The sequence below is a fragment of the Podarcis filfolensis genome (genome assembly GCF_964270895.1).
Source record: "Podarcis filfolensis genome assembly, contig: HAP1_SCAFFOLD_80, whole genome shotgun sequence".
NCBI classification, from domain to species: domain Eukaryota; kingdom Metazoa; phylum Chordata; class Lepidosauria; order Squamata; family Lacertidae; genus Podarcis; species Podarcis filfolensis.
Window position 1 is genome coordinate 81,934 of NW_028149486.1, and position 25,181 is coordinate 107,114.

General features: G+C 46.5%; 5 protein-coding genes across 10 annotated transcripts in view; 1 reads left to right on the forward strand and 4 right to left on the reverse strand.

The window, feature by feature from the left end:
- The window catches only part of LOC310755003 (uncharacterized protein), a 43,530-nt gene extending 31,727 nt beyond the window's left edge, over nt 1-11,803 (forward strand). Inside the window, exons 1-7 of one of the 3 annotated variants that reach the window (XM_083631671.1) lie at nt 2,343-2,452; nt 4,774-5,022; nt 5,221-5,302; nt 5,546-5,628; nt 6,377-6,503; nt 7,794-10,410; nt 10,442-11,803. In XM_083631671.1, coding sequence (XP_083487797.1) covers nt 2,357-2,452; nt 4,774-5,022; nt 5,221-5,302; nt 5,546-5,628; nt 6,377-6,503; nt 7,794-10,410; nt 10,442-10,523 — 3,336 coding nt within the window. In that variant the 5' untranslated portion in view covers nt 2,343-2,356 and the 3' untranslated portion in view covers nt 10,524-11,803. Of the gene's footprint in view, nt 1-2,342; nt 2,453-4,517; nt 5,023-5,220; nt 5,303-5,545; nt 5,629-6,376; nt 6,504-7,793 lie in introns of those variants that run through there. The other 2 variants (XM_083631672.1, XM_083631670.1) reach the window with 2 other exon arrangements.
- Nucleotides 1-25,181, reverse strand: part of LOC310755007 (uncharacterized protein) — an 88,082-nt gene that overhangs the window by 41,620 nt on the left and 21,281 nt on the right. Inside the window, exon 1 of one of the 4 annotated variants that reach the window (XM_083631677.1) lies at nt 20,461-20,504. The exons of 2 other annotated variants lie outside the window; for them this stretch is intronic. The gene's annotated coding sequence lies outside the window, so the exon portion shown is untranslated. Of the gene's footprint in view, nt 1-20,460; nt 20,505-25,181 lie in introns of those variants that run through there. One more of the 4 variants, XM_083631680.1, reaches the window with a different exon arrangement.
- LOC310755000 (uncharacterized protein) overlaps nt 1-25,181 on the reverse strand; it is a gene marked incomplete at its 3' end in the record, with an annotated part of 42,635 nt that overhangs the window by 9,374 nt on the left and 8,080 nt on the right. The window lies entirely within an intron of this gene.
- LOC310755001 (uncharacterized protein) overlaps nt 10,937-25,181 on the reverse strand; it is a gene marked incomplete at its 5' end in the record, with an annotated part of 32,148 nt that continues 17,903 nt past the window's right edge. Inside the window, one exon of the mRNA XM_083631668.1 lies at nt 10,937-11,671. Within this exon, the coding sequence (XP_083487794.1) occupies nt 11,559-11,671 (113 nt within the window). The 3' untranslated portion in view covers nt 10,937-11,558. The remainder of the gene's footprint in view (nt 11,672-25,181) is intronic.
- On the reverse strand, nt 17,283-19,143 carry LOC310755002 (uncharacterized protein; the record flags this gene model as incomplete). Its single annotated transcript, XM_083631669.1, has 2 exons — nt 17,283-17,488; nt 17,628-19,143. The coding sequence occupies 2 exons, from the start codon at nt 19,141-19,143 to the stop codon at nt 17,466-17,468; spliced, it is 1,539 nt and encodes a 512-aa protein (XP_083487795.1). The 3' UTR covers nt 17,283-17,465.

Below are 25,181 nucleotides of genomic sequence, written 5' to 3' on the forward strand. Positions count from 1 at the left end.
TCCCAGAGTCTCCCCTGCACCCAGAGGCCCCCCTTGGCGCGGCTCAGCCCTCAGCCCTCATCCCCCATCTTTCCATCCTGAGGGTCCACCCCAAGACGAGCAGATTAGGGACGGGGGGTCTCTATCCAGGCGTCCCTCACGCCCGTTAACCCTTTCATGGCCTGGCTTTATCCGTGCGGAGCCCACAGGACCCCAGGAATGCCTGCGCGGGGGAAACGGGCAATGGGGGTCCTCGTGGGGACCCCCTGCGTAGATTCCCCATGTCCGCCGCTGCCAAGGCACCCAAGGGGCCAAGGAAAGCCCCCTTCGCAGCACGCGCGCAGGGATCCAGACCCCACGGAAGGCGCTTGGGGGAGCTGGAGGGGGTCTCTGGGTCCTTTTCTCCCCTCTCCCCCCCCCCGTGACCCCTTTACCTCTTTGTTCTCGCTCCCGATTCTCCTTTCCTTTCCTGCAACATCCACGGGGGGTCCCCTGCCGCCCCTCTTCCCTTTTCCGAAAAGCGCCCCCCCCGAGCTACGCCGCAGAGCAGCAATCCGGCCCAAAAGCTCCACGTCCGGGAGAAGCAGGCAGGTTGGGAGGGGGGCTCTCTCCGCTCATTCCGGAAACAGAAGCCGGATGGGAGGAGGAGGAAGAGGTGCGACATACGGGGGAGGGGTTGAGGGTTGTGGGGGCGGGGTGAGAGGAGGATGTACCGGGAGGGGAGGAATTGAGGGGGGGGCGAAGGAGAGGAAGGTTTCCCCCTTCCTTCTTCCTTCTGGGGACGAGGAGAGCGGGGAAGGGGCTGATCCCGGCAATCCAGCTGCAAAGTGCGGCCCCCCCTACAATGTTTACACTGAAAATCCTTCCCTCCCCCCGCCCCCCACGCCATGATCTTAGATCCATTCCAGGTTTTAGGTATTGGTGCACACTGAACAGCGGGTTAGGCTTTGTGACTCCTGTGTTAGGAAAAAAAGTGGCTTTGCTTTTTGCACACAAAGCCCCGACACCCAGGTAAAATTCCTCCCTTGTGACTCTGTCAGAGGTAACACAATGGGGCCAGGAAGAAAGCAAGGCAGCTGTTGATCTGTTTGCGCGCAGAGCACCCCCCCCCCATGCGAGGAGTGAAGCAGCCCAGAACTAAAGCGCGTTGCAATTTGTACATCCTCAAATAATCGACGCCCCCGTCACAGAGAGAGCACCCCAAAAACATCCCCGGTTGCGCCACAAAGTGAGTTGTACATGGAAATCAGCTCAGACTCCATGTTTTGGCAACATGACAAGTCTGTCTGTCAACCGGGATGCCTGACGATTCCTGCTCCCTGCCTTTTCCTGGCCAGCCTGAGAGAGCATTGGAAAGGGCGGATTTCTTGACCCCCGAATCCATCATCGCAGACCCGTTTCATTCAGGCCTAGAGATCTGCTCTTTGGCCCAGTCTGCTTGGATCATGTGGATCATCAATAGGTCATATGGATCATCACTGGATCATCCATGATGTCATACCCACCTCACGGAGGGGGGGGGGGCTCAGGAAGAATCTCCTGCCGCGTGACTGGGGGAGTCTGGAGGCTGACGGGGGTCAGACAGGGCTCCTCTTTTGCTTTCCTTACTATTTCAGCTCAGGTTTTACTGAAATGGGTGGATTCATTGAGGAAACGGGGCTAAGCGAAAGCATCCGTTGAAAAGAGGCAAATGTGTATACTTTGTTACCACCCAGTGAGTTGAGTTGCAAAGGCCATTTGCCGAAAGGCTCCTATTGTATCACCTGCGGCTACATGTTTTGATCTTTTTGCGGAAATGTTTTCCTCGGGCTGAGACCATTTGGGGCTTTCAAGGTCAGCACCAACACTTTGAATGGTGCTCAGAAACGGACCGGGAGCCAGTGAAGATTTCTTAGGACCCGTGTTCAGGGGCCAGCTGTTAGGGGGCCAGCTGTTCAGCTGCTGTCCAAAACTGAAGGTATCCCTTGCCGGAAGTAATCCATAAACCTCTCCTGCTCCGCCTTCTCGGGATGCCTTTGGTGCGCGATGCTCCGGCTCTCGAGAGAGGGAGAGGCGTGAGTTGGGTGCGCTCGGCTTGCCAAGGGTTAAACGGAATCGAGTTAGATTCCTAGACAGGAAAGTAAGACGGGGGGGGGGCAGGGTCCTCCAGAGCGAAAGCCCAATCCCTCCCTTTCCTGCAAGAAGTCGGGCGTGTGGGGGTCCCGTTGGTTCGGCTCTGCAGAGGCTGCCTGGAGGCACCTGCTGGGATCCGGTGAGTCTCCTCTCTCCCAGGATAGGGCCCATGGGGAGAGCGGGGGTCCCAGCGCTGCATGGCAAGAGGGGGGCAAGTCAGGGCGCGGAGGGTCGCAGGAGGGCGGCAGCTCTGCGCTTCCTTTGCATGGATGCGCTGCTGACCCCTTGGGTCCAGGAGTGGGGAAATGCATGCAGAGAAACCCCATTCAGATGTATGGATCAGTCCCCTTTTATGACAGAGGTTGTCCGCGGATGGAAACATTCGGACATGAAATATACCCTGGTCCCTAAAACCTCACTGGTGCAAGGAAGGAAGGAAGGAAGGAAGGAAGGCAGAGAAGAGAAAGCGCTTCCTCTTGCAGGACAGAGTAAAACCTGTGGAACTCCCTCCCACAAGAGGCAGAGGCCACCAATAAAGGTGGCGTTAAAAGAGGAGGAGGCCAATCCGTGGAGTAGGAGGAGGAGAGGGCAATGGGTGGCTCCTCTTCTCTGTCTCCTCTATAGGAGGGAGGCCTCTGGCCTGATCCTGCAGGGCCCATTTTCTCCTCCAGTGCTCAGTTCCTCCAGATGCAAGCGTGGCCTCTGAGATTGCCTGGGGTTGAGCTAGATGATCCTTGGGGTGCCATCCACTTCTATAGTTCCATGAAAGCACCACTGGAGGTCTCACAAGCCAAGGCATTGAGAGCAGGAGAGGTCCTGCTGGAAAGGAAACAACCAGTGCAACTGTTTTAAAACAGGAATCCAATGTGTTTGTTGTGGGGGGACTCAGTGGGGAGGGGTAGACCCATGGATGCCACCTTGATCTCCTTGGGCAAAGAGGTGGGAGAGAAATGCCATTCATAAAGAGAGGCAGCCCAGCCAATCATCTGGCTGCTGCATTTTGGGCCAGTTCCCGAGTCACCTTCAAGGGCAGTTCCACACAGAGAGCGTTGCAACCATCCCATCTGGTGCAGAGCAGGAAGGACCAGGGCCATGTCCTCTCTGTCCCAGAAGGTCTGTGGGGTGGGGAACTAGCCTGAGCTGGACATGGGCACCTGAGCCTCAAGCGACCATGATGGACCCAGGAGTGCCCTCAAGTATTCATCACTGGGGAGGGGGCATGTTAAGCAATGTAACATCATCATCATTATTGCTTGTTCCCTGCCCATCACCCGAATTTCCAAGAGCAGATTACAAAATTTAAAAAACAGCAATAAGAACACTTGAAAACACATTACACGCTTAGAAAGGCGAGTCCCACTTTATTTGCTTTCGAGTGTTGTTGTCCTTTGACCCCACCCACATGTCATTTGGCCCTCAGAAGTTAGCCAGATAAGGGAATAAATGTGCTCTGAATGGGGTTGGGCAGGAGACAACTCTTGAGGAGTCCTGAGTTAGGACCTCCACCATAACCCAATGCTCAGATAACACTCAGTACAAATGAGTCACTTGTCAATCACAGTTCTGACTTCATTCCTTGATTGAAAACTCTGAAAGGCAGCAGCAACCAGGCTGATTCATCTCTCAGAAAGACCAGCAGTTCCCTGCACATTTTGCATGGTCACTTTCCCTCTAGGAGGGCTGGAGACTTACCGTATTTTTCTCTCCATAAGACACACTTTTTCCCTCCTAAAAAGGGGAAATGTGTGTGCGTCTTATGGAGGGAATGCAGGCAGGAGGCAGGCAGAAAACACCCCCAAGAGCCGCACATACGCTCCGCCCGGCTCTTGCAGGCTTTTCCCCGAGGAGGGAGGAGGGACTGACGTGGCCAGTCAGTCCCTTCTCCCTCCTCGTAGAAAAGCCCGCAGGAGCCGTGCACCCTTTAATGAGCGTGTGGCTCTTGCTGGCTTTTGTGGGAGGTGGGGGAAGGGACAGAGGGCAGCCCCTCAGTCCCTTCCCCCACCTCCTGGAAAAGCTCCCAAGAGCCACACTCCCTTTCACTAGCCGCGTGGAGCATGTGTGCGGCTCTTGGGGGCTTCTCCCTCCTGGGGAAAAGCCTGCAAGCGCCCCACACACGCTCCACGCGACTCGTGAAAGGGAGCACTGAGCAGAGCCTGGGATGCATACAGGCTCTGCGCAGAGCTCCCTTTAAAAATATTTTTTTTCTTGCATCCCCTTCTAAAAACTAGGTGCGCCTTATGCTCTGGTGCATTTTATGGAGCGAAAAATACGTTTTCCTTCTCCTTTCTAAAGAAACCTCAAGAGTCTGGGTTGTGGTGCAGTCCAGAGCTGGCTCTTCCAATACTCATACATACTTCCTCACGGAATATTTTTCTCTTCCAGGCAATATGTCAGTTTTGTAACAGAGTGATGTATTTGCTTTGTAGAATTTGCAAGGATCTCTAATTCAGACAGACAGAACTTGGCAGAAGATCAAGGGGTTCCTTCATCTCTCTTGGAGGCTTCCTGAGAGCACAGATGGATGAGCAAAACTCAGCTGGCCCTGAAGCAGGAAGAGGCCATGCCATCAGAACCGGGAGCAGTGGGGGATTCTGGGGAAAAACTGTGCAGAAGATCCTGGGTGAGGAGGACACTCTCCGCTCAGAGGTGCAGAGCCAGCAATTGAGGCAGTTCTGCTTCCAGGAGGCCAAAGGACCTCGAGAGGTTTGCAGCCGACTCTACCACCTTTACCATCAATGGCTGAAGCCAGAAAGGCACACGAAAGCTGAGATGCTGGACCTGGTGATCTTGGAGCAGTTCCTGGCTGTCCTTCCACTGGAGATGGAGAGCTGGGTGAGGGAATGTGGAGCGGAGAGCAGTTCCCAGGCGGTGGCCCTGGCCGAAGGTTTCCTACTGAGTCAGGCGGAGGAGAGAAAGCAGGCAGAGCAGCAGGTGAGAGAGACTTTCATCTAGATACTCCAAAGGGGCTCCGAACGTGAGTGACAATATCTGAAAATTCTCTGTTAATATACCATCCTTTTTTGGAAAGCAGCCATTCAATGCTATCAGATTGCCCTTCAGTTTTTGCCTGTCATTCCTTTTCTAACTCTTCTTCATAGTTTCTGTTTTGAATATTTGTTGCTATTTCAGAGACAGGATCTGTTTGCAGAAATGGGCCCAGATTCCTCTGAGACCAAAAGGACTCGGTTGAACACCAGAGAGAGGCTGCTGGGTAAGGAAGGAGTCCGTTCTCCATTTGGTTCCTTTCTGTGGATATCAAAACAAATCCATGGGTTGTTTTCCTCTTTTTTGGGGGGGGGGAGAAACTTGGGGCCAAGAGCACCAAGGAGGGAGATGTATTTTTTAACCCAACTAAATTATGAAATGGGTCCAAATGTCCAGATGCACTCAGAAGGTGAGACTTTTTGAAGAGCAGCTGCACTCCTGGCTTCCCACTTACCTCTGTCTCTTGCAGGTGACCAGATGATGCCAGCAAGACCTCCTCTTCCATCTATTCCTGGTGGGGAAGGAGAAGCAACGGCTGTGGAAGCAGCTCAGGTAGAGGGAGGGAGCCCTCTGGGAAAGGGGGCTGAGGGGTGGGGCAGCCAGGGTGCCTCTGGCCCCCAAGGAATCTCTCTCCTCCTCTTGGCTTCTGTCCAAGCTTCTCTTAAGGCGTCTTTGTCAAGGGCAGCCTAGACAGAAGCCAAGAGGCTGGGAATGCCGTTCGAGAAGCTTAATGGGCTGAGAATAAGGAACAGCCACCTTGCCTTAACTCACCTTCTGAAGGTCAATAGGATGATTTATAAGTCATTGTCATTTTATTTCTAGAGTTATCATTGAATGCTAAAATAGACTTCTAAGTAGTTAGTTCACCAGGCCTAAAAAACAGTTCCCGGGATTCACCTATCCTGTTACATCAGTTGCACAATGGGGTTTCCCCACCTTCTCCTCCCTCCATTCCTGCAGTGCACTTCTTGAAGTTGTCTTTAGGGCATCAGAAGGGTCTCCCCCACCCCAAGAACAGGACATGGGGAGCAGAGAGGGGATCCTTCCATCTGGCACAGACAGAAGGATTTTAAGAACACAATGTGGGATTCTACCCATTTATACTAAGATTAATGTCCATCACTAAATCACACAAGAAAAGAATTCCCTTAAGACATTAAAAGCAGCACCCACAATTAAAATGTGCAGCAGGACGATCCCATTGAAACAAAACACCATTTAATGAGCAGAAAGAAACAGAGCAATGTGTAGCAGACAACCTTAGTGCTGTCTAAAGAGGATCTTTCCCTTTCTCTCTTAGGGTCCAGTGTGCTTTGAAGATGTCGCTGTTCATTTCACAGATGAGGAATGGGCGTTGCTGGATCATGACCAGAGAGCTCTGCATAAGGAAGTCATGGAGGAGAATTGTGGGATCGTGGCCTCTCTCAGTAAGGCTCCCTTGTGCATCATAATATCTCTTCGGAAATTCCATGCATCTCTCTCTGTGATAAGCCTCCCTGGTTTTGAGGGAGCTCTACAGGGCCACTTGCAGCACCTGGGATTATAATACCCCTTAAACTCACCTTAAATGGAGGTCTATCAACTGTTTTGACCTTGGACATGATCAAGCCAGCATAGACCTTGCTGAGAATGGAATGGGAACATGCTGGGAATTTGAGGTTAGGAAAGCACATCTTTGTTTGACACTGTCCTGCCTTGTATTGCCCAAAATCTTCCTGACACAGAGCTTGTGGAAGGCATTGAGGGGTTTTTCTGATGGTTGTAATTGTTCACAATTCACTTCACAAAGCAGCTTGCTCAACACACAGTCCTAGTAGACCTTCATCTTGGTATTGAATGGTTAGCATCCCATTCTCCCATACAGTGGTCCCTTGGGTTCCAGACGCTTCAGGTTACAGACTACGCTGACCCAGAAATAGTACCTCGGGTTAAGAACTTTGCTTCAGGATGAGAACAGAAATCATGCAGCAGCGGCACGGCGTCAACGGGAGGCCTCATTAGCTAAAGTGATACCTCAGGTTAAGAACAGTTTCAGGTTAAGAACAGACCCCCAGAACGAATTAAGTTCTTAACCAGAGGTACCACTGTACACTTTTGGAGAGGTGAGCCGTTGCCGGAACTGCCTCGCCAGTACACTTGTCCAGGTCAGCATCAATGAAGAGGTTGTTGGTTTCTTAGGTAGACACAATCATCCACCACCTCCAGTGTCTGAAACTCGCATGGTGCTAGGCGCATTTTGCAACAGGGAATGTCATAGACACGAGCAGTTTCCGAGCTCTGATCGCACAACCTAAGATTTCGGATTAAAACTGCAGAGTGGAAGGAAAGGAGGACCTTTTTCTGCCTCCCCAGTTCCAGCTACTCTCTGAAGACTGAAGGAGAGACCTTCTTAAAAACTCAGAGGGGTGGGCAGGGGAAGGACTAGACCATGTGAAAAATGAACATATTATTTTAGCTGCTATTCATTCCTTTTCAGCTTTGTATTTTTGTCATAAGAGAGTGCATATGGACATTCCATTTTTGAGCCCATAACCTAGGTTTAAGGTCCTCTTTATGTTCTAGCTGTCCTATCTCTGTTTCTAACACTGACCACCTCTAGTGTGTGGTCACCAATGTTGATGCATGGAATTCTTCCTCTATCACAAGGTTAGTGATCAATATTCAATGCAGTGGCACTCCATTTCTTCCTGCAGCTCTAATCCATTTCTTCATTGCAGGTGGTGATGATTTGGAAATTGAGAGCGAGGATGCCCATGACAGAATGCACACAGTGGAGAAGCCATTGCCACTCTTGGAGTGTGGAGAGAGCTTCAGTCACAGCTCCCATTCGACTACCCACCAAAGAAATGCTATTGGGAAGAAACCCTCTCAGTTCTCTGAATGGGGGAAAACTTTCTGTTGGAATGAAAGCCTCACTTCACAAGAAATAATTCCCACAGGGGAAGACCCACTGAAATGCTTGGAATGTGGAAAGAGCTTCAGTAAGAGTGCACATCTCATTTCGCATGAAATAATTCATACAGGCAAGAAACCCTATCAGTGCTTGGAATGTAGGAAAAGCTTTAATACAAGCAAAACCTTCCGTAAACACCAGAGAATTCACAGGAGGGAGAAGCCATTTGAATGCCGAGAGTGTGGAAAGAGCTTCAGTCAGAGAACCCATCTCACAGCCCATCAAATAATTCATACAGGTGAGAAACCCTATCAGTGCTCGGAATGTGGGTGGAGCTTCAATCACAGGACGACTCTCACGGTCCATCAAAGGATTCACAGTGGTGAGAAACCCTATCAGTGCTCAGAATGTGGGAAGAGTTTCACTGTGAGCTCCCATCTCACTTCCCACCAAAGAATTCATACCGGGGAGAAACCATATCAGTGTGTGAATTGTGGAAAGGGCTTCACCCAAAAGGCAAGTCTCACTTCCCATCAAAGAATTCACAGTGGTGAAAAACCTTATCAATGCATGGAATGTGGGAAGAGCTTCAGTCGGAAGCAAAGTCTCACTTCCCACCAAAGAATTCACAGTGGTGAGAAACCCTATCAGTGCTCGGAATGTGGAAAGAGTTTCTCCCAGAGAGCCAGTCTCAGTTCCCACCAAAGAATTCACACAGGTGAAAAACCCTATCAGTGCTTGGAATGTGGAAAGAACTTCAGTCTCAGGGCCCATCTCACTACCCATCAAAGCATTCATACCAGGGAGAAACCCTATCGATGCTTGGATTGTGGAAAGAGTTTCCTACAGAGAGCCGATCTCACTTCTCACCAAAGAATTCACAAAGGGGAGAAACCATATCAGTGCTTGGAATGTGGGAAGAGCTTCACTGTGAGCGCTGGTCTTACTTCCCACCAAAAAATTCATATTGGGGAGAAACCCTATCAATGTGTGAATTGTGGGAAGAGCTTCACCCAGAAGCAAAGTCTCACTTCCCACCAAAGAATTCACAGTGATGAGAAACCATATCAATGCTTAGAATGTGGAAAGAGTTTCTGCCAGAGAGCCAATCTCACTTCCCACCAAAGAATTCACACAGGGGAGAAACCCTATAAGTGCTTGGAATGTGGAAAGAGTTTCCTACAGAGAGCCAATCTCACTTCTCACCAAAGAATTCACACAGGGGAGAAACCCTATAAGTGCTTGGAATGTGGGAAGAGCTTCAGTCATAAGCAAAGTCTCCCTTCCCATCAAAGCATTCATACCGGGGAGAAACCCTATCGATGCTTGGATTGTGGAAAGAGTTTCTGCCAGAGAGCCGATCTCACTTCCCACCAAAGAATTCACACAGGAGAGAAACCCTATCACTGCTCAGAATGTGGGAAGAGTTTCCGCCAGAAAGTCAACCTCACTTCCCACCAAAGAATTCACACAGGGGAGAAACCCTATAAGTGCTTGGAATGTGGGAAGAGTTTCCGCCAGAAAGTCAACCTCACTTCCCACCAAAGAATTCACACAGGGGAGAAACCCTATAAGTGCTTGGAATGTGGAAAGAGCTTCAGTCATAAGCAAAGTCTCCCTTCCCATCAAAGAATTCACAGTGGTGAGAAACCCTATCAGTGCTTGGAATGTGGAAAGGGCTTTGGTAAGAGGACCAAGCTCATGGCCCATGGACGAACTCACAGTGGTGAGAAACCCTATCAATGCTTGGATTGTGGAAAGAGTTTCAGCCAAAGGGCCAATCTAACTTGCCATGAAAGAATTCACACAGGGGAGAAACCATATCACTGCTTGGAATGTGGGAAGAGCTTCAACCAGAAGCAAAGTCTCACTTCCCATCAAAGAATTCACACAGGGGAGAAACCTTATCAGTGCTTGGAATGTGGAAAGAGCTTTGGTAAGAGGACCAAGCTCATGGCTCACCAAAGAATTCACAGTGGTGAGAAACCCTATCAATGTGTGAAATGTGGAAAGAGTTTCTGCCAGAAAGCCCATCTCACATCCCACCAAAGAATCCACACTGGGGAGAAACCATATCAGTGCTTGGAATGTGGGAAGAACTTCAGTAAGAGGACCAACCTCACTTCCCACCAAAGAATTCACAGTGGTGAGAAACCATATCAGTGCTTGGAATGTGGAAAGAGCTTCAGTAAGAGGACCAACCTCATGGCCCATCAAAGAATCCACACTGGGGAGAAACCCTATCAGTGCTTGGAATGTGGGAAGAGTTTCACCCGGAAGGACAACCTCACTTCCCACCAAAGAATTCACACAGGGGAGAAACCATATCAGTGCTTGGAATGTGGAAAGAGCTTCGGTAAGAGGACCAAGCTCATGGCCCATCAAAGAGTTCATACAGGGGAGAATCATAGAATTTTAGACCTGCAGGAGACTTCTGGGTCGTCTAGTCCACTGCAGGACTCTCAACTAAAGCTTCTATGACATACTGCCTTCAAACTTCTCCTTACAAACCTCCAAGGAAGGAGAGTACACAAGCTACCAAGGGCGTCTCTAATTTGAAGCCATTGATTTGGGTGCCAGCCTCCAGAGCCGGTGAAAACAAGCTTGTTCAAGCTTCCACATGATAGTCCTTCCTGTTCCTCAGAAGGCTTGGTTTCCCAACGCTTAATTGTCTTGCTCACCCCCCTCTGCACCCCTTCCAGCTTGTTAAAATCCTTCTTAAGTTGGGGCACCCAGAACTGGACACAGGACTCCAGGTGTGGTCTGAACAAGGCAGAAGAAAGTGGGGCTATTACTTTTCTTGATCTGGACACTTGACGTCTTTGGACACAGCCTAGAATAACAGCCTATTTCGCTGGTGTTGACTCATGTTAGTCTTGTGGTCCACTAAGACCCCAGGTCTTTTCCATATGTACTACTGACAAGCCTGGTATGTCCCATCTTATATTTGTGCACCTGATTCGTCTTGCCTAAGAGCAGAATCTTACCTTTCTTCTTAGCGAAATTTATTGGATGCCTTTCTATACCACCTGTTTCTTCAAGAAGCTCAGTGTGGTCTTAAGTCGTTCTCCCCCTCATCGTTTAATCCTGACAACAACCCTGTGAGGTAGGTTGGGCTGTGAAGCCATCACCCAGTGACTGAGTGGAGATTGGAACCCAGGTCTCCCAGTTCCTAGTCCAAAACTCTTAAGCACTGCACCCCACTGATTCTCAAATGAGACTCTTGGAAAGTGCATGCATGCGCATTTACCGAAAGTTTCAGTGCAATGTCTTGGTGTTTGTATTTAAAGTTTTATACGCATGTATCAATGACATTAATATAATAATGGTAATTATTTAATTACAGTAGAAGAGTAAATTTTAGGAAATGCTAGATGGTGATAGGGGTAGTTTGGAGTTTGGAATGCTGGGATTGAACAACTGAACTGAACAATTTCCACATAAATCACAAGATCTAAAATATAAAAACAAAACACCAACAGCAACAACCCCCCCAAACCCCCAAATTCAAGAGTCTGTTCAGCAGCCTCAGCTTTTGCAGCTGGAGTCAATCCAGGCTCTGCCCTCCCAGGCTAGGTGGAAAAGGTCTCTATGGAGAGAGCCCGTCTTCTGGGACTTGCAGCCAAGATGGTTGGCTGCCACCATTGGAGGGTGGAATGGAATGGGACAGTGGTGGCAATTGTGGAGCAGGGTTGGTTAGACCTGTAGTAGAGAAACAGCATTATAATCCCCGTTGTTGCAGCTGTAGCAAAATTTCAAAAGAAAAAGAAAAGAAAAGAGAACATTTGAAACCACATGTTTATGTCTATTTTTTAAATAAATCAGTTTAATGAATCGATGCACACTTCCTTCTTTGTTATGTTTGGGGTGAAGTGTTGAAGAGTTCTCTGTGGTGGCAGCAGGAATAAAGGGGAGTTTGGCGGAAGATCCATCTCCTAGCCGTGCACCTTGAATGAAGTCGAAGAGAGGAGGAGGAGAGCAGAGAGAGGCGTGAAGCAGAGACTCTGTCCCTCTGCCCTCTTGCAAGTTGCACACACACAATGCGCTCTGATTTGCGCTGCCCATTCACATCTGTTTTAGGTCCCCAGGCATTTACTGAAACAGTCTAGGTGCTGATTTTTAAAGTACTTGATGTTGTTGTTTAGTCATTTAGCTGTGTCCGACTCTTCGTGACCCCCTGGGCCAGAGCACGCCAGGCACTCCTGTCTTCCACTGCCTCCCGCAGTTTGGTCAAATTCATGCTGGTAGCTTCGAGAACACTGTCCAACCATCTTGCCTCTGTCATTCCCTTCTCCTTGCGCCCTCCATCTTTCCCAACATCAGGGTCTTTTCCAGGGAGTCTTCTCTTCTCATGAGGTGGCCAAAGTCTTGGAGCCTCAGCTCCACGATCTGTCCTTCCAGTGAGCACTCAGGGCTGATTTCCTTCAGAATGGAGAGGTTGGATCTTCTCGCAGTCCATGGGACTCTCAAGAGTCTCCTCCAGCACCATAATTCAAAGCATCCATTCTTTGGCGATCAGCCTTCTTTATGGTCCAGCTCTCACTTCCATATATCACTACTGGGAAAACCAGAGCTTTAGCTATACGGACCTTTGTTGGCAAGGTGATGTCTCTGCTTTTTAAGATGCTGTCTAGGATTGTCAAGTATTTGATAGTGGTTGCTTTTTTTATAGTTGACGGGATTTAAGAGGGGGCTGTGAGCTATGTATGCTGCCCTCATACTGGAGCAGAGGGAAGGAAGTTGCCCTGAAAAAGGGGCAGGCCAGCCTCTCCCAGCGGACAGACAGAAGTCCAAAGTTTGGAGCAATGAATAACCTGGTTCAATACACTCCTTCAGATCCCTGGGAGTCCCTTTCACTGAGACACTTTTCTGGAAGGGGCACCTGGAGGCTGCAAAACTTAAAGTGCAGGAAGCTTGTGGGGCACTAATGAAATTCTGCCTCACGGTGGGTGGACACTTATTAGAACCTGTGCTGATAATTGGAAGGTGAGCTGAGGGAAGTCTTTGGGGGAGGGGAGGGGGGTTGAGGGGGGGAGGCGGTAAATAATGAATATGATATGTTTGGATATGTTGTTAAATTGCTAATAAAAATATTTTTTTAAAAAAATAAAAGTATATAAAAGAGTTTACTCACATTCTGTTCACAGAAGGATCCCAGAAGGCAGACTTAGGTTACAAAATATATACACCTGGAATCTATCCCATAAGGAAATAGTTCCTTTCTCCTCTCTTGAAGCCAAGAGAGCATCTCATGCTAAGGAGATGTTGCTTCTTCGAGGAATGGAGTCAGAGAGAGAGAGAGAGAGAGAGAGAGAGAGAGATGGCTGCCTCCCCTGTGCTATGTTGTTACCTGCACAGGTGAGGTCACACCCACCTCTGGTCACACGTAGAGGAAGTTTGTCCCAGCCCAGGAGGAAACAGGATGTTCTGACTGGCTGGTCCAGACATCCCCTGTTATGCCCACTCTAGGAATGTTGTATTTGACTGCTCTGTGTTTCACACCCCACAGTACAAACAGAGCTCCAAAAAGAGCTCTCCAAACGGGGTGGATGGGCTGTAATTACAGTTCATTGTCAATGAGATCAAAGTGATGCATGTTGGGACAAAAAACAACACCTGTTAATATCATGTACAGGCTCATGGGGTCTGAACAGGGTTTCCCTGTGTGCTCTAGGAGACCAGGGGAGGGGGAGCTGGTCGCAGCAGGAGGGGGGGTCTCTGTGGATGCTTCAGCAGCCGGCCTCCTCTGGGTCTCCTGGCCCCCTCCTCTCCTCCCTCTGAGCCTGACCTGCCAGGTACTTCTCCCCTCCTTAAAATGCTGTTCAGTACTTCTTTCAAGGGTGCAATCAGGGTTTGATTTAGTTTTTTGATAATATTTTGCCGAAAATCCATCCGGTCCTGGGTTTTTTATTCTTTTATTACTCGTTGGATTTCGTCGTCTTCTATTGGCTCTTCCTCTCGGCCCTTTCACTCTGCACCAACCAATACTCAGCTTTACTTAAGAATACTTTAGCATTTATGTAGCACATTTAAAGCATTACAAAATATCATATATTATCTCAGTAATCTAAACAACGGCCCTGTAAGGCGGTCCAGTGTTATAATCCCCATGCATACGAAGAGTTGAGGTTGCAGGAAGAGGAGTTTGACTCACATCTCACACTTTATTTTTTTTTTTTTTTAAATAATTTTTATTACGTTTCTTTTCATAATTTTGACAATTCAATACAATACAGAAAAACCCAAATACAAGAAACAATTTTTGATTTTTTTAACAAAAAAGAAAACCATTGGACTTCCCCACACCTTCCAGATCTGCGTTCTTTGTAGTAGCAATATCAGCAATTTGTTACCTTATTTCAAACCTTGTTGGAACTTTCCATTATTATGTACCCATATTCAGTATATTGTATCTTAACTTTGTTACCTTTTAAAATGAACATAAAATGTTTGATTCACATTGACTTCTTTTCTCATTTGTCATTAATTTTACCATTTGCTTAATCATATTTGCTAAAGCGTAACCTTTCCAAAAACATGCACTGTCTTAAAGTTCATACAGCTTATAGTATTTTTGCAAATAGTCTTTAAATTTTTTCCAATCCGCCTCGACTGATTCTTCATCCAAATCTCGGATTCTGCCGGTCATTTCAGCTAGTTCCATATAGTCCATCAACTGCGTCTGCCATTCCTCCAACGTGGGTAAATCTTGTGTCTTCCAATTCTTTGCGATGAGTATTCTTGCTGCTGTGGTAGCGTACATAAACAAAGTTCTATCTTTCTTTGACACTTTCTGGTCTACCATGCCCAGCAGGAAGGCCTCTGGTTTCTTGGGAAAGGTATACTTAAATACCTTTTTCAGTTCATTGTAAATCATTTCCCAGAAGGCCTTCACTTTTGGGCAGGTCCACCAGAGATGAAAAAATGTCCCTTCTGCCTCCTTACATTTCCAACATTTGTTATCAGACAGGTACTTCTGCCCTCCTTAAAATGCTGTTCAGTACTTCTTTCAAGGGTGCAATCAGGGTTCGATTTAGTTTTTGGATAATATTTTGCCGGAAATCCATCCGGTCCTGGGTTTTTGATTCTTTTATTACTCGTTGGATCTCGTCGTCTTCTATTGGCTCTGCCTCTCGGCCCTTTCACTCTGCACCAACCAATACTCAGCTTTACTTAAGAATACTTTAGCATTTATGTAGCACATTTAAAGCATTACAAAATATAACACATATTATCTCAGTAATCTCAACAACAGCCCTGCAAGGCTGTCCAGTGTTATAATCCCCATGCATACGAAGAGTTGAGGTTGCAGGAAGAGGAGTTTGACTCACATCTCACACTTTAACTGCTACACTACATCAGTCCTTGCCCTCCAGATCCTGAAAACAGCTCTGTGAGTTGTCAGAGGACTGCCCACCATCCTATTCAAAACAAGGCAGCATGGGCAGTAAGCCCTCGTCAGCAACCATTGCCAGAGATGTCTGTATGGGGAACGGTGGGCTGAGCATAACACACGGAGGCAGCTCAGAGGCATCCCTGCTGGTCGCTCGCTCCAAGGGAGGGGACATCCTACCCCAGGCTCTTTCTGTGGGAATGTTTAGGGAGGCAGGAGAGGATAAATTCTTTTATGACATCCTTCCTAACTTGCGTTGGCAAGTTCTATAACTTAGCAGAGTTGTTAAACAATCCCTCTTTTAAATCACACAGCAGTTAGCTAGTTGCAGGCTCGTCTGAGCCTCACTATTTAGGATTCCTGGTAAGATCCCTTTTTCTATCCCTCCTAAAAGAATAGACACGACTATCTGATTAAAGTTAACATAAAACTAGTTTACTTACAATCATCCAGTTCACAATAAGATCCCTGAAGGCAGACCTAAGTTACATAACTCAATATATATCAACACGAACTATCCCATAAGGGAAATAATCTCAAGTGACTGCAACTGAGCAGTCACTTCTTCCTAACTTGTAGGAACACAAAAAGGAGAAGAAGAAGAGCAGAACATGGAGGCCGTGTGCTCCTCTGTCCAAGAACAGGCCACACCTACATGAAGTGCCATGCAGAGGAAGTCTGTCCCAGCTCAGGAGGAACTAGCAAGTCTTCTCCTGAGTGACACAAGCATTCCCCAGCATGTGCCTTGTAGGAATGTTGCATTTGACTGCAATACAATTTTACACCCCATACCTTCACTACCCAATAATCATTTGCAAGCGTACTTCTTCCAAGGCTCAGTAGTTAAGATTCTGAGCTTGAAAAACAAAACCCCTTAGATTGAAGCATCACCAGAGAAACTTCCTCATGTGCATCTCACACAACATTCCCATCTCCAGTTGGGATCAGCTGAGACCTCAGAAAGAAATCATTGTTTTGGGGGAGAGTGGCGTGGAACCATGCCTGAGTCAAAAGATTACAGAGCAAAGACAGCACCCTATTCACGTTTCATAAGAAGTTGGTTTGTTCCCATGAATTTTACCAGTGAGCTTCTTAACAGAATTTCATATCCCCTTATAAAGTCATGTCCAGCGATACCTTCATGCCCAAGCAGTCTCCTGTCTCAGATGCAAGCTATCCCCTTGGCCAGCTACCACTGGACATCCTGCACCTTGTTTTCTTTTGCAAACCTCCCAGCCTCAGCAGTTCAAATTCCAGCCTACACATGCACTTATGCGCACACACTTGTCGGGAACATGTTGCCATATTTGATTATTATAATGTTTTACATATAAACACCAGAACTTCACATGTACCTCATGCTTTTAGGAATGATTTCCTGCTGAGTTCATTGCTCAGAGTGGACTCTGAGAGGAAGACGTCCCACACTCCATACATCTAAATGGGTTCTCCCATGTGAGAGTCCCTAGATATTCCTTAATCACTCCATTATAAATAAAGCACTTTTTGCAGTCTTTTCATTTAAACTGCTGCTCCTCTCTGAGTTTGTTGATGGTTTGAAGGGTTTCAACTCTTAAAGTTCTTCCTGTCCATGAGTCTGTTGATTTTGAACTTCCACTAAGAGTGAACCTATATCTACTTTCCTGATATTTATATGGTTTGTCTTTTGTGTGAGTTTGTTGACATAAATCAAGGGTTCCACTCTGACTGAAGCTCCTTCCACAGTCCATACCTTTAAATCGTTTCTCCCCTGTGTGTTGCTGATGTTTTCTTAGATTTCCACTTTGAATGAAGTATTTACTGTACTCCATACATTGAAATGGAGTCTGTTGATGTTTCCTAAGACATCCACTATTACTAAAACTCTTTTCACACTCCATCCATTGAAATGGTTTCTCCCGTGTGTGTGTCCGTTGATGTGTTCTAAGCTTTTCATTATCACCAAAGGTCTTTCCACATTCCATACATTTAAATGGTTTCTTACCTATGTGAGTCTGTTGATGTATTCTCAGGTTTCCACTATCACTGAAGCTCTTTCCACACTCCACACATGTAAATGGTTTCTCTCCTGTATGAGTCCGTTGATGTGATCTAAGGCTTGTATTACACTGGAAACTCTTTCCACACTGTGAGTCTGTTGATGTTTTTTAAGTGTTCCACTATAACTGAAGCTCTTTTCACAATTTATGCATTTAAATGGTTTCTCCCCTGTGTGAGTCCATTGATGTTTTTTAAGGTCTGCATTCTGACTGAAGCTCTTTCCACATTCCATACATTTAAATGGTTTCACCCCTGTGTGAGTCTGTTGATGTCTTCTAAGGCTTCCACTATTACTAAAACTCTTTTCACACTCCATACATTGAAATGGTTTCTCCCCTGTGTGTGTCCGTTGATGTGTTCTAAGGCTTGTATTACAACGGAAACTCTTTCCACACTCTATACATTTATATAGTTTCTCCCCTGTGTGAGTCTGTTGATGGTATCTAAGGCTTCCACTAATACTATAGCTCTTTCCACACTTGATACATTTAAATGGTTTCTCCCCTGTGTGAATCCGTTGATGTTTTTTAAGGTCTGCATTCTGACTGAAGCTCTTTCCACACTCCATACATTTATATGGTTTCACCCCTGTGTGAGTCTGTTGATGTCTTCTAAGGCTTCCACTATTACTAAAACTCTTTTCACACTCCATACATTGAAATGGTTTCTCCCCTGTGTGTGTCCGTTGATGTGATCTAAGGCTTGTATTACAACGGAAACTCTTTCCACACTCTATACATTTATATGGTTTCTCCCCTGTGTGAGTCTGTTGATGTGATCTAAGGCTTCCACTATCACTAAAACTCTTTCCACACTCCATACATTGAAATGGTTTCTCCCCTGTGTGAGCCCGCTGATGTGATCTAAGGCTTCCACGAACACGAAAACACTTTCCACACTCCATACATTGAAATGGTTTCTCCCCTGTGTGAGCCCGTTGATGTGATTGAAGGCTTCCACTATCACGAAAACACCTTCCACACTCCATACATTTATATGGTTTCTCCCCTGTGTGAGTCCGTTGGTGTGATCTAAGCTCTCCACTCTGATTGAAGCTCTTTCCACACTCCATGCATGTAAATGGTTTCTCCCCTGTGTGAGTCCGTTGATGTCTTTTAAGGCTTCCATATTGACTAAAGCTCTTTCCACACTCCATACATTCATATGGTTTCTCCCCTGTGTGAGTCCGTTGATGTGATCTAAGCTTTCCACTATAACTGAAGCTCTTTCCACACTCCATGCATTTAAATGGTTTCTCCCCAGTGTGAGTCCGTTGATGGTTCCTAAGGCTTCCATTTTCACTAAAGCTCTTTCCACACTCCATGCATTTAAATGGTTTCTCCCCAGTGTGAGTCCGTTGATGTCTTCTAAGGTTTCCACTATCATTAAAGCTCTTTCCACACTCCATACATTCATATGGTTTCTCCCCTGTGTGAGTCCGTTGATGTGATCTAAGGCTTGCACTGAAACTGAAGCACTTCCCACACTGCACACATTTAAATGGTTTCTCCCCTGTGTGAGTCCGTTGATGTGATCTAAAGCTTCCATTATCACTAAAGCTCTTTCCACACTCGATACATTTAAATGGTTTCTCCCCTGTGTGAGTCCGTTTGTGCAATTTAAGGTTTACACACTGACTGAAGTTCTTCCCACACTCCCTGCACTTAAAAGATTTTCTCTCTTTGTGAGTCCGCTGGTGTGTTCTAAGTTTTGCATTGAAAGAGCTCTTTCCGCACTCCATACTTTTAAATGGGTTCTTTCTTTTTTGTGTTCGTTGATGTGAACTATGTGTGCTCATTCAGTGAAGCATATTCCACATTTCACACATTTTAATGGCTATTCCTAATGAAACGAAAGATGTCCTGTCCCCTGCAATTCTGTCTTCTCCATCACCTTTTTCAGAGTGGGCAGAAAGGAAATCCTGTTTGGGTTTCAGGAAAGAGAACATAGGGGGGAAAAGGACACATCAACCGCCATTAGCACCTTCTCTTATTTCAACATCTCCTACATTCTCCTATGTCCTACCGATATTCCCAATTTTTAGGAAATGTAAATGGTATGATGTCAAATGGTAGTAATGCATCAACAACCTTTCATAATCCTAACTCATCTTTAATAACACTGCATGACCTTGGAATACTGTTGTCCTGTGGGAAATCCTTTGAAATCAAGTGGTTGACCCTGTTTCCGCCTCAATCTCTTAATGAATCACCTGCACAGTGCCATTGGCCTCAGGAGGTCCATACGGACGATTATGTGAGACCCAGGTCTACATCTTTTCCAGGGACTGTGGTCTGGGTAAGTCAGAGAACTAGTGACAAGGCTTGGTGCTTGGGGTCAGCTGAATGGGTGCTCAGGGAACCTCCTGTTCTTGCAAAAGAAGGACCTCTGTCTACATGCCTCACATTGCATGGAGCAGGAGAAGCAGAAGGAAAGCAGATGGCACATGGGAATCCTAGACAGAAACAGCCACCCCCATTGCTCCTTATAATAATGATGGGCTGCCTGATCCTCTGTTTGTCTTCTGACACAGGACTATCCTAATCTGGCACTGAAAAGCAGGATATTCAAGGCAAGGAGATAACTGTACTTAATGGTAGGTAGCCATATTAGTCTGACACAGTTGATGTAAAAAAGTAAAAAAATAGTCCAGTAGCACCTTAGGGACCAACTAAGTTGGTTCTAGCTTTTGTGTGCATGCACACTTCTTCATATAGTGATGGGCAGTGGGAGATGGTAGTAGGAGTACCCTTCTGAGAAAAACCCCACTCCACCCTCCCACGATATACAAGGGTCTGGTGACATCTGTGTCAGTGTATCTGAAGAAGTGTGCATGCAGACGAAAGCTTATACTCAGGACAATCTTAGTTGGTCTCTAAGGTGCTACTGGACTATTTTTTAATTTTTTATTTCAACTGCGTCAGACCAACACGGCTCCCTACCTGCATCTAGATGTCATGGGGTGTTGGGGTGCAGTAATTCCTTGGGTGGGGGACATGTCCTACACCTTCTGGGGTCATTTTCCACCCTTGGTCCCCACCCTGCACTCAGCTCTCACCTGTGGCTTCCAGAAGCTGTCAGCATGCAACAGGGCTTCAAGCAACGGCTGCAACCGGCTGGCAAACATGTGCAGACAAGTCCTTGGTACAAGATTAGCATAAGCAGACATGGCAGGGCAAGACTCAGGTATAAGATTAGCATAGACAAATGTGTCTTAAGTACCCACCACCCAAAAGTGCAATAGGAGTTCCTTTGCAAAACAGGGATGCAGAAAAGGGAGGTATGGGGAAGTCGTTGAAATAAGGCTTAAGAAAAAGAGGTTACGAAATTATACGTGTTTATATTTTTGTTTGTCTATGTATTGTTAGTTGTAATGTGTTTTAATTCATGTTGGAAAATCAATAAAAATTTATAAAAAAAACAAAAGGAGTTCCTTTGCATGTCTGGAGCCTGAGGCGAGTCAGGTGATGAGATTTGGCTTCCTTTGGCTAACAATGAGCCCAGCAATTGTCACCTCTGAGAACTTCCTGGAGTCCTTTTGCAAGGGGGAAATAGTTTTGGAATGGGGGGAACTGGGAAAGGAGATGATTTTATATTATTTTTAAAGTTAGGTGACTTCTCTGAGCTGTCAGGTTGGAAGGATATATTCAGGCATAATATTTGTAATATTTAACTTTAAAGATGTGCCCCCCCTGTAATTTCCGTAACAAGCCGATACAATTGTAGCCAGAAGCGGATTCCAAAATCTGAGGGCTCCCTTGGACGAGAAACACGGAGACCAGCCAGGAAAAGCAGAGCAAAAGAGCAGCCAGTAGGTCTTGATTGAAGACTGTCGCCACAGGACTCCCACCTGCCACCAGGTGGAACAAGATGGAAGCCCCCAACAAAAGAAGACCCCAACTTTTATTAGCTGCTAAGCCCCCATGCTACACCCCCAAGACTACATCATGATTACATCATGACTACATCATTGACACATCACAAAGAGGAGGGGTTGAGGGAGGAGTTGTGGTGGTAACCTGAGAGTCTTGTTGAGAGCCAGTGGGGTGTAGTGGTTAAGAGCGGTAGTCTCGTAATCTGGGGAACCGGGTTCGCTTCCCCGCTCCTCCACCTGCAGCTGCTGGGTGACCTTGGGCCAGTCACACTGCTCTGAAGTCTCTCAGCCCCACTCACCTCACAGAGTGTTTGTTGTGGGGGAGGAAGGGAAAGGAGAATGTTAGCCGCTTTGAGACTCCTGAAGGGGAGTGATAAAGCGGGATATCAAATCTGAACTCTTCTTCTTCTTCTTCTTCTTGTCACCTGCCCGGTTGCTCCTTTCCTCTCCCCATGATTATATTCCTGAGGACAAAGAGGAGTTCATGTGTTTCCTGCAACACATGAATCCCAATCCCAAAGAAGGGCAGTGCCAAAGAATGCTCCACCTATCGTCCAATTGCACCCATTACACACACTAGCAAGGTTATGCTTAAAATGCTACAAGGCAGGCTTAAGCAGTATGTGGACCGAGAACTTCCAGAAGGGCAAGCTGGATTTCAGAGGGACAGAGGAACCAGAGACCAAATTGCAAGTGTGCTGAATTATGGAGAAAGCTAGAAAACATTTACTTCTGCTTCATTGACTACACAAAATCCTTTGACTGTGGCCACTGCAGCAAACTATGGCGAGTTCTTAAAGAAATGGGAGTGCCTGATCACATCTGTCTCTTGAGAAATCTCTTTGTGGGACAAGAAGCTACAGTTAGAACTGGACATGGAACAACTGATTGGTTCAAAATTGGGAAAGGAGTATGACAAGGCTGTATATTGTCTCCCTGCTTATTTAACGTAAATGCAGAATTCATCATGCGAATGGCTGGGCTGGATGAATCATGTAATAAAAAATTTAAGGTCTTATATATATAATAAATGTTCATAAATGTACCAACCAAGCACATGCAGATATGTCGACCACATGTCTGGAGCAGCTCAGGAAGACCGTCCTGAAACCATTTTGACTCCCAATCTGACCAAATGTTTTCTCTGCAAGGAGGGAGCGGGTGAGGGAACCTTCCCATTGTCTCAGGAATTGGGTAATCACCATCTCAAAGGAAGGGCCAGACTACCAGGAAAGGGAATCAGATAAGGCATTATCAGATAACCAGGCAGACAGGAAAAACAACAACATTCACATTTCTGTTGCAGACCGCCTTTTCTGTGATGTAGGTATGATGTTTGTGGGGGGTGGTCTGGGATTACACCCCTTCTGTGATGTATGTATGATGTATGGAGGGGTGGTCTGGAGCTCCAGGGCAGGGAATTTAAAATGTCTATATAAGGGCAGGCACACCTTAGTTGGGGGTTCTCCTCAGGGGAGCACCCTGTTGCAGCAGATCAATCAAGATCAGGCTTACTAGCTACTTTGCTTCTCAATAGTCTCTGGTTGCCTCTGTTGTTTTCTCCTACCGATGGAGAACCTACAAGGGACTCTATAAAGGGCTCTTGTGTCCCCCATAAGGGAAGAAGGGCAGCTTTTGTTTACAACAGATGGCACCCCAGATGGGATTCAAGGGGGGCAAGGAAGGACTGGTGATCCAGCGCGCACCAGACCATTTGCCAGGAGGAGCCACCAGTCCTCTAGTGACCCCAGGGTCTGGAAAGAACTGGAGTTCCAGCGGGGCTAACCAGAGGAAGCAACGCTTGATCAGGCCAGCCACAAGTTGACTTATTTTTTAATATAATCTTTATTGATTTAAATTACACACATATACAAAGAATTTGCCATCTCATACTGCAAAAAAAGAAATTTAAAGAAAAAACAATGAAGAAAAAAGGAAAGAAGAAAATACAGAAAAACAAAGAAGAAAAAGCAGATTTAAGTGCATAAAAAACTTAAACTTCCTAATTAAATAAAAAAGACTTGTGACAAAATGAGGCTTCCGTTCATTCTCATTGTACTGTTTATACTGCCGTTGTCCCCCCCCCCACCAAGTTTTATATTCTTTAATGTTGTTCCGGTCTACTCCACAAACAGTATTTGTTGTGTTTACAGGTGTCACTCAAGTTCTGCTAATATGGTGTGGTTGGCACAATATGACCTTATATAATCCTTAAATATTCTCCATTCTCCAAGTATTTTCTGGTTCAATACTCCTCTAACTCTTCCTGTCAGTTTTGCTAGCTGTAAATATTCTAACATGCGTATATGGCTTCTCTTGTTGATGTCCACCAGGGTATTTTTGGCTCAAGTAGTCCTTTATATTTATTCCAGATTTTATATCACGATTTTCTTATCACATGGCTCAAAAATCCCCTGTGGACCTTCACTTTTTCGTATATTAAGGAAGCATGGAATCCAGACCGATTCTCGTGGCCTTCCAAGTCTAATAGGTCCGTATCTTTGAGTGTAATCCAGTCTTTTATCCAAACCAATCCTGCCGCCGCATGGTAGAATTCCAAATCTGGCAATGCAAAACCACCTCTCTCCTTTTTATCTGTTAATAACTGGTGTTTAATTCTTGGTTTCTTTCCACTCCATATTAATCTAGATATTTCCTTTTCCCACTCCTTAAAACAATTCATTCCTCCTAAAATGGGCATTCTTTGGAATAAGAAAATCATTTTGGGGAGGATATTCATTTTCACAACCGAGAGATGGAGTTTGGTCCAGGTTTCCATATTTTTTTAAAAAAATTCTTTCCATACTTCACTAGAATTATCCTCATATAAATTTAAACTTTTATTTGAAATCCAGATCAGTAGGTAGTTAACCTTATTTTTAATTTCCAGGCCTGTTTCTTCTTGAAGTTCTTTTTTCTATTCCATTGTGAGGCTTTTTGTCAGTAATTTAGTTTTTTGGTAGTTTATTTTCAGCCCCAGGCCGGCCATAAATTAATCTAGTAAAAGACCCTGGGATGGCCAGGAGCAGCGCATGCGGACGTGAGTCTAGGAATGGAGAAGATTGTGGGAGGGATTCTCTGAAACACCCAGCAACCCAGATTCTCATCCTTTGCTGTCTCTTTTGCTTACGGTCTTCACTCCCAGCCTTCCTGGCAAGAGGTAGCGAGGAGGGGGAGGGGAGAACGGGAGAATTGGGGTTCTGCAATTAGAGAGGCAATTAACTGCAAGGGGAGAACCCCAATCAAAGCTCTCATTCCCTATCGGGGAACCTGAGATCTGAAACTTTTCCTTTTTCCCAAGACTGGTCCAAGTGGCCAGTTTGGATAGCAAGGGACTTGGGCTCGGTTTCCAATTTCTCTTTTTCTCGTAAATGCAGCTGCACCGGCAGCACCAAGGTCCAGAAGGAAGTGACTGGTGGGCGTCAGAGTGCAAGGGCGTTTACAGCTCCTTTCCGTTCTCTCTGGAGCAGCCGGATTTGGCACTGGGCTGCCAGGTGTCCAATGGAAAGGGACTCTTTTCCCTAGAAGCAGAAAAGGTTGCTGGGACCCCATGGTAAGTAAAGGGAGGGAGAAGGACTTTGTAGCGTCCTTCGTAGAGAAGACGAACGACTGTCAGGTCAGGAAAGACCTGGGAAAAGGCTAGCGGGTTTTGGTTTTGGTTGAAAAATGGGATCCGCACATTCTAAGAGTTCTAACCGCCAGATGCAAAGGCATGTGCTGGTCGCAGCGGGGGGGGGGGGGAGTCTCCCTGGATGCTTCAGCAGCCGGCCTCCTCTGGGTCTCCTGGCCCCCTCCTCTCCTCCCTCTGAGCCTGAACTGCTCTCTGCCCCAGACTCTTCCTGCTCACCAAACCCTGTTTCCTCCTCCGCTTGCAATATCTCCCCTTCTGGTCTGCTCCCTTTTCT